The sequence below is a fragment of the Pseudophryne corroboree genome, chromosome 2, assembly GCF_028390025.1.
Source record: "Pseudophryne corroboree isolate aPseCor3 chromosome 2, aPseCor3.hap2, whole genome shotgun sequence".
Lineage (NCBI taxonomy): Eukaryota > Metazoa > Chordata > Amphibia > Anura > Myobatrachidae > Pseudophryne > Pseudophryne corroboree.
This window is the reverse complement of record NC_086445.1, coordinates 76,115,216-76,130,118: the sequence shown is the minus strand read 5'-3', so window position 1 is coordinate 76,130,118 and position 14,903 is coordinate 76,115,216. Positions and strand designations below refer to the sequence as shown.

The window sequence follows — 14,903 nt, the reverse complement described above, 5'->3', positions numbered from 1 at the left end:
GGGGGTATTTAGGAGACCTGCTAGGCATTGATCACTTGATATTGGTGCATATGAACAGATGTAACTTGCTGTATATGCTGTGCTTGTTGCAATTTCCCGATGATGGTCCTGAGGGATCGAAACGTTGAAGAAAAAATTGAATTATCTGTTTGAAACATTATTCTGATAAGTATGCATTAAAATTCAATGCGTTTTAAGTGCAAATTTCTGGTGAGTGCCCCTCTATATTGGTTTTCTATAAATCTTTTTTTCCTAGTCCGTAGAGGATGCTGGGGACTCCGTAAGGACCATGGGGTATAGACGTGCTCCGCAGGAGACATGGGCACTATAAAGAACTTTAGAATGGGTGTGCACTGGCTCCTCCCTCTATGCCCCTCCTCCAGACCTCAGTTAGAGAAACTGTGCCCAGAGGAGACGGACAGTACGAGGAAAGGATTTTGGTAATCTAAGGGCAAGATTCATACCAGCCCACACCATCCACACCGTATAACCTGGAATATACGCAACCAGTTAACAGTATGAACAAACAGTATCAGTCAACGACTGATCTTAACTGTAACATAACCCTTATGTAAGCAAGAACTATATACAAGTCATGCAGAAATATGTCCGCACTGGGACGGGCGCCCAGCATCCTCTACAGACTAGGAGAAAAAGATTTACCGGTAGGTTTAAAATCTTTTTTTCTCTTACGTCCTAGAGAATGCTGGGGACTCCGTAAGGACCATGGGGATTATACCAAAGCTCCAAACCAGGCGGGAGAGTGCGGATGACTCTGCAGCACCGATTGAGCAAACATGAGGTCCTCATCAGCCAGGGTATCAAACTTGTAGAATTTAGCAAAAAAGTGTTTGAACCCGACCAAGTAGCTGCTCGGCAAAGCTGTAAAGCCGAGACGCCTCGGGCAGCCGCCCAAGAAGAGACCACCTTCCTAGTGGAATGGGCCTTTACCGAATTTGGTACCGGCAATCCAGCCGTAGAATGAGCCTGCTGAATCGTGTTGCAGATCCAGCGAGCAATAGTCTGCTTAGAAGCAGGAGCGCCAACCTTGTTGGCTGCATACAGGACAAACAGAGCTTCTGTTTTCCTAATTCGAGCCGTCCTGGCTACGTAAATTTTTAAGGCCCTGACTACATCAAGGGTTTTGGAATCCTCCAAATCTCCCGTAGCCACAGGCACCACAATAGGTTGGTTCATATGAAACGATGACACCACCTTAGGCAAAAATTGAGGACGAGTCCTCAACTCTGCTCTATCCACATGGAAAATGAGATAGGGGCTCTTCTTGAGACAAGGCCGCCAATTCGGACACCCGCCTTGCAGATGCCAAGGCCAACAACATGACCACGTTCCAAGTGAGAAATTTTAACTCAACAGTTTGAAGAGGCTCAAACCAGTGAGATTTTAGGAACTGTAACACCACGTTAAGGTCCCATGGTGCCACTGGGGGCACAAAATTAGGCTGAATGTGCAGCACTCCCTTTACAAAAGTCTGGACTTCTGGGAGAGAAGCCAATTCTTTCTGGAAGAATATAGAAAGGGACGAAATCTGTACCTTAATGGAGCCTAACTTTAGGCCCATATCCACTCCAGTCTGCAGAAAGTGGAGAAACAGAGTGGAAGTCTTCCGTAGGAGCATTCTTGGCTTCACATCAAGAAACATACTTCCTCCAGATACGGTGATAATGTTTCGCCGTCACCTCCTTCCTAGCCTTTATCAGAGTAGGGATGACTTCCTCCGGAATACCCTTCCCAGCTAGGATTTGCCGTCAAACGTAACTGCGGTAAGTCTTGGAACACGCAGGGCCCCTGCTGGAACAGTTCCTTTCTGAGAGGAAGAGGCCATGGATCTTCTGTGAGCAGCTCCTGAAGATCTGGATACCAGGCCCTTTAAGGCCAATCTGGAACAATGAGTATTGTCTGCACTCTTTTTCGCCGGGTCTGGGACTCCAGGTAGACAACAAAAAGGTCGACACACCTTAGGTCAACGCCAATTGGTCGACACACCTTAGGTTGACATGGACAAACGGTCGACATGGACAAAAGGTCGACAGGAACAAGGTCGACATGGAAAAAGGTCAACATGAGGTTTTTTTTTTTGTGTCGTTTTCTTCGTAGAGTGACCGGGAACCACAATTAGTGTACCGCTTCGCTCGCCATGCTTCGGGCATGGTGCCTTCGCTCCGCTCGGCACAGATTACCGTTCCAATCGTAGTCCACGTGGATCGTTAAGTATGAAAAGGTTCCAAAAAAAGAAAAAAATTGTGAAAAACTCATGTCGACCTTTTTCCATGTCGACCTTGTTTCTGTCGACCTTTTGTCCACGTCGACCTAATGTGTGTCGACCAATTGGCGGCGACCTAAGGTGTGTCGACCTTTTTGTTGTCGACCTGGAGTCAGATACCTTTTCGCCTTATGATTCTCAATATCTTTGAGATGAGAGGAAGAGGAGGGAACACATAGACCGACTGAAACACCCATGGTGTCACGAGAGCATCCACCACTACTGAGGGTCCCTTGACCTGGCACAATACCTCCGAAGCTTCTTGTTGAGGCGTGACGCCATCATGTCTATTTAAAGAAGTCCCCAAAAACTTGTTATCTCTGCAAAAACTTCTTGATGAAGTCCCCACTCTCCTGGATGGAGATCGTGTCTGCTGAGGAAGTCTCCTTCCCTGTTGTCCACTCCCGGAATGAATACCGCTGACAGAGCGCTTACGTGATTTTCTGCCCAGCGCAGAATCCTGGTGGCTTCCGCCATTGCCACTCTGCTCCTTGTCCCGCCTTGGCGGTTTACATGAGCCACAGCTGTGACATTGTCTGATTGAATCAGAACCGGTAGGTCGCGAAGAATATTGTCCGCTTGTCGTAGGCTGTTGTATATAGCCCTCAATTCCAGTATGTTGATGTGTAGACAAGCCTCCTGGCTTGACCACAGTCCCTGAAAATTCCTTCCTTGTGTGACTGCTCCCCATCTTCGGAGGCTCGCGTCCGTGGTCATCAGAACCCAGTCCTGAATGCCGAACCTGCGACCCTCTAGAAGGTGAGCACTCTGGAGCCACCACAGGAGAGACACCCTGGCCCTGGGGGACAGAGTTATTTTCTGATGTATTTGAAGGTGGGACCCGGACCACTTGTCCAGAAGATCCCACTGAAACGTCCTCGCATGAAACCTGCCGAAGGGGATGGCCTCGTAGGTCGCCACCATTTTCCCCAGTACTCGAGTGCACTGATGGACTGACACTCTTTTCGGTTTCAACAGGTCTTTTACCATGTTCTGTAGTTCCTGATCTTTTTCCCTCGGGAGAAAAACCCTCTTTTGTTCCGTGTCCAGAATCATGCCTAAGAAAGACAGCAGAGTCGTCGGGACCAACTGCGACTTTGGTAGATTTAGAATCCATCCATGTTGCTGTAGCACTCCCAGGGAGAGCAACACGCTTTTCTGCAACTGTTCCTATGATCTCGCTTTTATCAGGAGATCGTCCAAGTACGGGATAATTGTGACTCCTTGTCTGCGTAGGAGCACCATCATTTCCGCCATTACCTTGGTGAACACCCTCGGGGCCGTGGAAAGCCCAAACGGCAACGTCTGAAACTGGTAATGACAGTCCTGTACAGCGAATCTCAGGTATGCCTGATGAGGAGGATATATGGGGACGTGAAGGTATGCATCCTTTATATCTAACACCATAAAATCTCCCCCATCCAGGCTGGAGATGACTGCTCTGAGCGATTCCATCTTGAACTTGAACCTTTTTAAAAACAGGTTCAGGGATTTTAGATTTAGAATGGGTCTGACCGAGCCATCCGGTTTCGGGACCACAAATAGGGTTGAATAGCACCCTTTTCCCTGTTGTGTTAGGGCAGGCATTCCCAACCACGGTCCTCAAGGCACACCAACAGTGCAGGTTTTAGTGATATCCAGGCTTCAGCACAGGTGACTTAATTAGTAGCTCAGTTATTTTGATTGAACCATCAGTGCTGCAGCCTGGATATCACTAAAACCTGCACTGTTAGTGTGCCTTGAGGACCGCGGTTGGGAATGCCTGTGTTAGGGGAACCTTGATAATCACTTGCTGTTGACACAGCTTTTGAATTGCAGCTAAAATTATCTCCCTCTCTGGGAGAGAAACTGGTAAAGCCGATTTGAAGAATCGACGAGGAGGCACGTCTTCGAATTCCAGCTTGTAGCCCTGGGATACAATTTCCATCGCCCAAGGATCCACGTCCGACTGAACCCAGACGTGGTGAAGAGTCGAATACGTGACCCAACCGGTGCGGTCTCCCTCAGTGGAGCCCCAGCGTCATGCGGTGAATTTAGTAGAAGCCGGGGAGGACTTCTGTTCCTGGGAACTGTCCGTAGCAGGCATGCTTTTCCCTCTACCCTTACCTCTGGCGAGGAAGGAAGAGCCCCGACCTCTTCTAGACTTATGCGACCGAAAGGACTGCATCTGATACTGAGGAGCCTTCTTTTGCTGTGGGGGAACATAAGGCAAAAAGGTAGATTTACCCGTGGTAGCTGTGGAAACTAGGTCCGCGAGGCCTTCCCCAAATAAAACCTCACCCCTGTAAGGTAAAACTTCCATATGCCTCTTTGAGTCAGCATCACCAGTCCATTGGCGGGTCCACAGTGCTCGCCTAGCCGAGACTGCCATCGCGTTGGCCCTTGAACCTAGTAGTCCGACATCTCTCTGAGCGTCTCTCATATATAAGACTGCGTCTTTGATGTGACCTAAGGTCAACAAAATGGTATCCCTATCTAGGGTATCAAGATCAGCTGACCAGGTATCTGTCCAAGCTGCTACCGCGCTACAGACCCAAGCCGATGCTATAGCCGGTCTGAGTAAAGCACCAGTATGTGTATAAATTGATTTTAGTCGTTTCCTCTCTGCGATCAGCAGGATCTTTGAGAGCTGCCGTGTCTGGGGACGGTAGCGCCACCTTTTTGGATAAGCGTGTCAAAGCTTTGTCCACCCGGGGCGAGGATTCCCACCGTACCCTGTCCTGTGCCGGGAAAGGATACGCCATAAGACCTCTTTTGGGAATCTGCAGTTTTTTGTCTGGAGTTTCCCAAGCTTTTTCAAATAACGCATTCAGCTCATGAGATGGAGGAAATGTTACCTCAGGTTTCTTTTCCTTAAACATGTGTACCCTCGTGTCAGGGACAGAGGGGTCATCTGTGATATGCAAAACATCTTTTATTGCAATAATCATATAATGAATACTTTTGGCCACCCTTGGGTGTAGCCTCGCATCATCGTAGTCGACAATGGAGTCAGAATCCGTGTCGGTATCAGTGTCTGCTATTTGGGAAAGGGGACGTTTTTGAGACCCTGAAGGGCCCTGTGACACCGTCAAAGCCATTGATTGACTCGTCCGACTGAATAAGCTCATTTGCGAAACGTACGTCCAGAGAGGGCGGCAAGGCTACGTACAGCCCACACGTGAGCCGCCGCTCGGCAGCAGTCACAAGCGGCTGGGCAGAAGCCGCTTCCCGCAGCGTGTCCACACAGTCCGCTCACCGCCACTCATACTCACATGGGCAGCGCTACATGTCAGCGGCGCCTATCAGATCTATTGAAAGCAGCAAGACAGAATACCCTTAATAGCGGGTCTTGAGAGTAATAATCACTCTGAGGTATTTCAGGTATTTCAGTTGACCCTCTCATCCACTGTAATTTCCCACTCTCTCCCTGCAATGTGATTACACACCAGGGATTTGACTGGGTCTTTCAGAGGACAGCAGAAGTCGACGTTACTTTTCCTATATTCTGTCCCAGTGTGTGAACTTATCCTGCTCTCATTACGCCCATTCACTGCCATTTTGACACATGGGCTAACAGTAGAAGGGATAGGTCACGTATACACTGTGATACACTGCATAATTCTTTGGTATTTTCCTATGAACAGCATTGCTCTATAATTAGTACTATAAAGGGAAAATGTCTTTCCAAATATGTCACTAACTGTGTTTCATTGAAATAATTTCCCCTATTTGTGGGCACAATAAGTATTAATAAGGCCTTGATTGATTGATTTTTTGGTGTATAGCTGAGAGTGTTATCATTGTGGCATATAAGCTTTTTTCTCTATTACCATTATTGCAGCCATTCTGTGGAATATGAATTAAGGAGTTATGCTCTCTTCAGATATAATTGAAATTGTTATTATTGTGGCTGAACGATCTTTACTCTTGCTACAATTATTACTACCACTCTGTTGAAGTTGCTACATATTGCAGTTACAACTATTCATTCTGGCAAATTACAAAAATTGTATCACCAACCTTTTTCTGCTATAATTGTTGCTTTCAAAAGAGTTACGAGACACAACACCTGGAGATCAACACTCTCTGTTACAATTATTGTTTTCAGACCAGTGAGACACATGGATAAGCAGGCTGCCCATATGAATTGACTAATTTGTCATGAAAAACACAAAAAAACAAAAGTATATATATATCTCTCATGCCGTTTTATGTGACTGCTGCCACGTAACCAATGTATTTCTGAGAAAAGACACACGTGATTTATACCACAAAATCCATTGAGGATCTCATATATATTATCACAACATTAATGTGTCAGTATATAACCTCATTCTGAAAATACACTGTCCACAATTTGCTGGAAATGTAAGTATTATATTTTCGTACTGAGCCATTTAATATTTAATATTCAGTTCCTACAATTTATAAGTTTTATTATAATAGAAGAAGGAGTACTGATCATTATTTACTCCTTTAAGGAATATACATGCATATATATAAAAAGCATTATTCCCTTTTTCACAATACCATTTTTAACACTGCTACATTTTTTTAAATAAACCATTTAATAAAAGTTATGTTTTAACTAATTTTTCAAACTTAACAAAAGAGTGCACCACCAAGAAAGCCTTCTGAAAGCAGGTTTTTCTTATTACCTGCTCATTCGCTGAATCCCCATATTATCCCTGGACTCTGCTTTGTCCAATCTCTTACGTAACAAGGTCACATTTGCATTTAAAACATTCCACATGTCCAACCAATCAGGTGTCGGCGTTGCCGACGGAGACACCACAATCATCTGCTCCACCTCCTCTCTAGAAGAGCCTTCCGCCTCAGACATGCCGACACCCCCCCCCCCCACACACAGGGATTGTATATATATATATATATATATATATATACACACATACATACACATGCATGGAGACAGTTCCCCCAATAAAGCCCTTTGGAGAGACAGAGAGAGAGTATGCTAGCACACACCCATATAATTATATAGATAAATGTATACACTCACTGCGCCTTACAAATACCCCCCCCCCCTCTTTTTTGCCCTCTGTCACCGTGTTCAGCAGGGGTGAGTCCGGGGAGCCAGCTTCTGCAGTGTGCTGTGGAGAAAATCGCGCTGGTTAGTGCTGTGAGATCAAGCTCCGCCCCCTCAGCGGCGAGCTTCGGTCCCGCTCAAATTTATTTATACTGGCGGGGGATTATAAAAAATATATTGCCTCCGCAGCCTATATATTCATATGAGCCAGTCCTAGAGGTTTATTGCTGCCCAGGGCGCCCCCCCTGCGCCCTGCACCCATCAGTGCCTGCTAGTGTGTGTATTGTGTGGGAGCAATGGCGCGCAGCGTTACCGCTGCGCGTTACCTCATAGAAGATCTGAAGTCTTTTGCCGCCTTTGAAGTCTTCTTTTTTCTTATACTCACCCGGCTTCTATCTTCCGGCTCTTCGAGGAGGATGGCGGCGCGGCTCCGGGACGAACGGCGAGGGTGAGACCTGCGTTCCGACTCCCTCTGGAGCTAATGGTGTCCAGTAGTCTAAGAAGCAGAACCTATCATTTAAGTAGGTCTGCTTCTCTCCCCTCAGTCCCACGATGCAGGGAGCCTGTTGCCAGCAGTGCTCCCTGAAAATAAAAAAAACTAACAAAATTCTTTTTTCAGAGAAACTCAGGAGAGCTCCCCTGTAATGCACCCAGTCTCCTCTGGGCACAGGATCTAACGGAGGTCTGGAGGAGGGGCATAGAGGGAGGAGCCAGTGCACACCCATTCTAAAGTTCTTTATAGTGCCCATGTCTCCTGCGGAGCCCGTCTATACCCCATGGTCCTTACGGAGTCCCCAGCATCCTCTAGGACGTAAGAGAAAAAAAAGAAAAGTCAAAAAGACCTGTGTTGACCATATGTGTGTTGGTTATTGTCATGTCCACCTTTTGAACCTGTCGACCTTTACCAGTGTCAACCTTTAGTACTTTTCGACCTAATGCACGTAAACCATATGGGGTTGACCTACTGATGGTTGATCTATCATACAGAACCAATTTCAGAAGTGCCATAGATGTTGGGAGTATGTGATAAGTTAAATCTGATCTTGGTGGTAGTAAAGGCCATTATAATGTAAATGAGAATAGGGATAATTCAGTAAGATGTAACCTGACGAGCGCCTACTGTTATCACACAAATGCCTGAAGAAGACAAACAGGTGGGATCCAGCAGAAGAAGGTGTTGACTGGTGAAGGTTCTTGCACCAGAACAGTTTCTGTTTTACTAGTTAGGGAAAGGAACATTTAAATACAGAGGTGTAATAAGGGGTAACAGGGGCAGGGCACAGATAAGTAAGGATGGGGCACAATATCACATTGGTAGTAGTGCTTCTAGGTTTGTTGGAAGCTGGATAAGGATGAAGGGGTGCAGAAGAGCAAAGATCACACAAACCAACCTCCTTCCCCTTTACGACCATCACTTTCATTAAACTAAACTTTATGGTCTCCTAAAACACCACTTGGTCTCACATTGCCTGGCAATGCCACAGGTGATCATGAGAAGAATGGGCTATATTCAAGTGCCAGGACCATGCTAATTACAGTGAATGGAAGTGGACCACCAAAGTAATATTGTTGGGAAAGGGAGAGGTCTAAGTAATATTCAAAATATTAATGGCAAAAAATCAACACTCTCGTTACTGATTAAGCACATTGGGATTTCCTTGAAAATAGATCGATATCTATCCAAACAAAATAGCTGTCTCTGCCAGGTACTGATTTTTTAGGACTCCTCATCCGGAGATCCCAGAGGAAAGGTCCACATGACAAATGCAGTAGTCGTAGAGGCGCAAACTACGTCATCATTAACCCACTCCCATTGTAAAGTTACAATGTGACTCACAGTCAATTGAGTAATCACAGCCAGGCCCTGTCCATTTTACTGCAGATGTGGACAGGATCTGGGAGTGTTTTCTACTCTCCCATGAGTGTGGGAGATCTCCCCATAATACTGGAGTCTCCCAAACAGTCTGGGAGAGCAGACAAGTATGATTACTGAATATGTGAAACAAATGTATTATTAGGTTAACGCCACTAAAAATTATTTTGCCCAACTAAAGGGGTTATTCAGACCTGCACGCAGAGGTCGCATCCAGGTGGTCTGCACACGCGCACCGGCCGATGTGTGTGTGTGCAACCTTACACATTGCGGCTGTGTGATTGACAGCGGCGGACGTCTGAGGCGGCATCTTTGTGGCATTGGGAGATGGGGGGGCAGGGCGTCCCGAATGGGGGCGATCTGGGACCGTTTTCTGGACAGCTGCATGATGTCACACGCAGCTGCTCCGGAAAAAAAATATGGCGGCAGACAGCATGCCAGCACAGCCAGGCTGCGCTGGCAGGGGTCAACCTTAGTTCCGATGCATTCGCAATCTAATTGCGGATGCATCGGGAGGCGACCTCACACATGCTGGGCGGCCCTCAGTATGTGAGGAGATAAATGCAGATCTGGCTACGTATGCATTGATCTGCGTTCTTCTCTGAATAAGGTCCTAAATTCATTATGCTGGGTTTAACAACTGGAATAATGCATATATGAAATAGGATTACTACCTGAAATCATCAGTAGAAAACTCAAACATTTCTGTTGCCAAGTTTGAGACTTCAACTATTGATTTCAGGTAGAATTGACTTTAAAGCATCAGGCGTTATCTCAGTTGTTGTGCACAGCATAATTATTTAAATTAGGCAAGATAACCTTTCAGCTGTGTTACCCATAATGTGACATTTAGTTTCTTGAAACCTGAATGTTGGCAGTCTGCTTTATCTCTTTATGCAGAGTACATCAAAATAATGTCAGCCAAAATCCTCAATGTAGAATAACCAGTGGGTCCAGGAATGGATTTTGATAAATAGCAGCTATAAATTTACACCATGAACACAAGTCTATTCAAAGCTTCCAACAGAGTTCTCCAGCGGGGACATTACCTGACTGTCACATGGAGACCGTCTCACCCACTTCTGAATCTGTTCTTTGTTTGATGTCGGTTTTTGTGTGTATAAATCTGACTCTGGGCAGCTGCAATACAGAAACAATAGTAGTACGTACAGTATGTTCTATTTCTTTACTTTCTGACCTACAGAAATCTGATGGTTGATAAAACTTGCATTAAAATTTTTTTTTATTCATTTGTGAAATGGGAAAACAGTACGTACACCTCATTATGTAACAATATGCAGTTTTCCCATATTGTGGGCGTTTTATTACATATCAATCCATCAAAACTGCAGCATGATCGGTGCCTTACAGAATACAGATAGAGAATTAGAACACAGAACACTTTACTTTGGAGGTCACTTGCGTCATGGAACCCCCATTAAGGAGTACATTTCCATAATGCAAGTTTTTGCAAGCTCTAGACACACAAACTGCATCTTCAGTTCCGTCCACAATGATTTTTGTAACGGGTGTCACAGATCCATCCACTACATATATAGTATAGACACACTCATTTACAAGTTTCCAAACCACGAGAATATACAGATGGGTCCATGTTTATCTTGACCTTTAATAGGATTAATTGAGACTGGGCAGTCGAACTTAATCCCATGCTGTAATGACTTAATCCCCTGCTGTATTGTTCTCTGTATTGTATTGCAGCTGAGAACAATAGATGAAGGGTTTATGTGCCTAGGTGCAGCAAACTAGCCAAGATAACCGTGGACCCATCTGTATGTCTCAAGCCCCCTGTCCCATGCAATGAGCTTCAGTGTAACATTAATGGCTTCAGTAGCAAAGTTACTCCAGACTACTAGACTTGGACACCTGCAGTTAGACAGTGCTCTAACGAATCCACGCTAGATGGGAATGACCACCACTCTTCCTGTCATCAGATCATAAATGGTGGTTTGGGGTCATGTAGAGCCTACATTGTCAGAGTCTTATGATGTGTTCATTTGAACATCGCAAATTAGTGGTCACAAACCCCACTGCCTCTTCTCTGGTTGAAGGACAAGAAGAAGCTCGGGCTTTCCGATACAAGTATTTAAGTGACCCGTCTAGAATCTGATTCTAAAGCTTTTTTAACCTTGCAGCCCAAGGGGGTCTACAGCACTTTACATACGGGGCTAATTCAGACCTGATCAGGACGGTGCTTTTTCGCACAGCAGCGATCAGGTCTGAACTGTGCTTGCGCCGGCGCATGCCAGACAGCCGACGGATGTCTTCGCCTTGCAATCGCCACTGCCTGATTGACAGGCAGAGGCGGTCAGTGGGCGGGCCGGCGGTGTTTGGCCGCCGTTTAGGGGTCGCGGTCCGGGCAACGCAGGCATGCCCGGACTGTTGGGTGGGGGACGGGCCGCAGCGGCTGCGTGATGTCACGGGCAGCGACGAGTAGCTCCCTGTCAGCGCCCAGGAGCTGTGCTGGCTGGGAGTTATTCTTCCACTACAAAAGCATCACCGCTGTGCAATGCTTTTGTACTTGTGCAGGGGGGGGGGGGGTTTTGGGCCTGATATGCGGGGCGTACTAGCCCTGCGCTGGGCGTCCCCCCACATGTCTGAAGACTGATCGTAGATTTTTAGCACATCTACGATCAGGTCTGAATCACCCCCATAGTACGTAAACTGTAGCAGAGCAAACCAATCAAGAAACAAGTACAAAACACTGCGCAAAACAGACCACAATCTATCTTCTCTGCCGTAGTACTTGTGGCGGGATGTACTGTAGTCAGAGTTCTGCGGCCGTGCGGGATGCCGGACAAACTCTGACTTTTTTTTCTAAAGGGGCAATCTAAAGGGGCATGGTTTAGCCTGGTACATGATTGCCCCTTTAAAAAAAACAAAAAAAAAGTCCTAGTCCTTAAGTCTCAGAATTTGCAGGCACATTTCAAGCATGGTGATAGTTCCCTAGCGCACAAGATGAATTCTACCTGAGCTTATTGCCTTGTGAATTCTGATAGAGATTCATGTCTTTGTGTATCTGCCTCTGATCCAACTCCACCGCCCTCAGGAGGTCATCACGGGCCTGGAGTTCAATCGTAGCTTCAGACAGTTCACTCTCCATTCTCTGTGGGTGAAATGATACAAAAAAAACAAAACATTTTCTACTAAGACAATTTATCAATAACCATTTAAAAAAAAGGTTAGAGAACACTTTTGGACATGGCTATTATATATTTGTGACTGGCAGGAGAGTGATAAATCCTCTCAGCCATACAATAAGCCTTATATATTATGTGTTATCATACAGAACCCCATGGGATTGCAAAGGTCATCACAAATGATCAAAGCAATATAAAATGTATATATCTTCTTTCCTTATTTCCCCTCAGGCCATCCAAAAACATCAGCCATTGAGTATTAGATTCAAGCAGGACCTCTAACACGAGTTTTCTTGATCCACCTCCCAATCTACCTTGATACTGAATATAACTACTTATGCATTTATTAAGCAGCCATTAATATAGCGCACACATATTACACAGCGCTGTACAGAGAGTATTTGAGTCGGTAACTGTTCCTCCTGACGTGGCCATTCCCCCTAACAGCACCTGGGCCCGTCAGAACTCTCAGCGGCCCTGGGAAAATGTCTTGTGAGGGGCACAGCTCTGGAACCTACATTCTACATAATCATCTTCTGCATATATAAAACAAGTCCACCTTCTGTGAAGGCAGTGAGTGGAACGGTAGTGCCTAGAAGGGTCATCAAATAAAGGGCAGGGTAGTTAGGAGATCTCCTGGACAGCAGATCAGCTCAGCTGCTGGACCTAGTGAGTTCCCGGTCACTGCTGCTGCCCTCTCTGTTCCTTCTTAGATATCTCCGTACTGAATGAGTCTCCTGGCTCTGCTCTCAGCAGCGGGCATGATGCGAAAGACAAACCCCAGACTATCACGGCCACCGCAAGCTGGCAGGTAGCCACAAAGTGCCCATGAAGAGGCCTTCTCCGGAACCAGAAGTGGAAGGAGAGTCAGCCAAGGTAAATGCAGCCGACTACAGTGACTAGCACCCCGGTCTCTCCTTATTGCACCCACCCCACACCACCAATAGCTGCACGTAATTACCAGCCACCAGTGGCTGCTTTTATTGGTGGCTGACCATGCATCTTTCCTGCAGCAGCCACATACACTTTCCCCCACCATCCGCTACAACTACTACGCCGCTACCATATGTATCTAGTGTTCTCTAACCTCTTAGATTGTAAGCTCAACGGGGCAGGGTTTTTATCTTCTGTTTCCAGTCATTGTGTGTCATCTGTTTGTGGCACGGTCTATTCAACGTACAGCGCTGTGTAATATGCCGGAGCTTCATACATACAAGATAATGATAATAACCAGAAAGTGTAAAGCTTCTGCAAACACCTAATATGCTGAGGGATAAGTTCTCACTGAGTACCATTACCGTGGCTCCTAGGATGCAGTCAAAATGTCAACATGGTCATGTCTCAGAATGTCGGCATTCGGGTTAGACTGGAAACGGGAAGGTTAGGGAGAGGCTTCAGGGAATACGTGTTGTGTTCTAACACTCGGTTACCTGGCACCGCTTCTGACAATTCCGCAGTTCCTGTAAGAGCCGCTGGTTTTCAGCTTTCAGAGAGTCCCTGCTTAATGTGATTTCTTTTACAGTACATTTTAGGCTTTCCATGACAAGCTCGTCACTGCTGAGGGTGTCCTGTGAAGCCTCCAGCTGGAACCGCAATCTCCTGATCTCACTTTGGTTACTGGTAACTGCGGCGTCCTGCAGCTGCGTCCGGCTCCGTAGCTGCTCCTGGTAACTTTGCGACTGCTTCTACACAACCACAACAGACATTACGTTACAATGATACACAGGAGCCTTTTCTGTGGTGAAAATAATTACACCCCAAGTACCAATCAGACAGATGAAGATGCAAAAGTCTTTCCGCTCACTAGGCTAAATAATTACTGCATTGGGAGTTTGTGACGAAGAGTAAAATAAGATTTTACTCACCGGTAAATCTATTTCTCGTAGTCCGTAGTGGATGCTGGGACTCCGTAAGGACCATGGGGAATAGCGGCTCCGCAGGAGACTGGGCACAACTAAAGAAAGCTTTAGGACAACCTGGTGTGCACTGGCTCCTCCCACTAAGACCCTCCTCCAGACCTCAGTTAGGATACTGTGCCCGGAAGAGCTGACACAATAAGGAAGGATTTTGAATCCCGGGTAAGACTCATACCAGCCACACCAATCACACCGTATAACTCGTGATATTATACCCAGTTAACAGTATGAAATATAACTGAGCCTCTCAACAGATGGCTCAACAATAACGCTTTAGTTAAACAATAACTATATACAAGTCTTGCAGACAATCCGCACTTGGGATGGGCGCCCAGCATCCACTACGGACTACGAGAAATAGATTTACCGGTGAGTAAAATCTTATTTTCTCTGACGTCCTAAGTGGATGCTGGGACTCCGTAAGGACCATGGGGATTATACCAAAGCTCCCAAACGGGCGGGAGAGTGCGGATGACTCTGCAGCACCGAATGAGCAAACTCTAGGTCCTCCTCAGCCAGGGTATCAAACTTGTAGAATTTTGCAAATGTGTTTGACCCCGACCAAGTAGCTGCTCGGCAAAGTTGCAAAGCCGAGACCCCTCGGGCAGCCGCCCAAGAAGAGCCCACCTTCCTCGTGGAA

General features: G+C 46.3%; 1 protein-coding gene across 2 annotated transcripts in view; it reads right to left on the bottom strand.

Moving 5' to 3' along the window:
* The window catches only part of DEUP1 (deuterosome assembly protein 1), a 98,904-nt gene that overhangs the window by 31,965 nt on the left and 52,036 nt on the right, over positions 1-14,903 (bottom strand). For both annotated transcript variants that reach the window (XM_063951430.1, XM_063951431.1), the window contains exons 7-9: positions 13,778-14,032; positions 12,177-12,313; positions 10,236-10,326 (exon numbers count right to left, since the gene is read on the bottom strand). In XM_063951430.1, the coding sequence (XP_063807500.1) occupies positions 10,236-10,326; positions 12,177-12,313; positions 13,778-14,032 (483 nt within the window). The remainder of the gene's footprint in view (positions 1-10,235; positions 10,327-12,176; positions 12,314-13,777; positions 14,033-14,903) is intronic.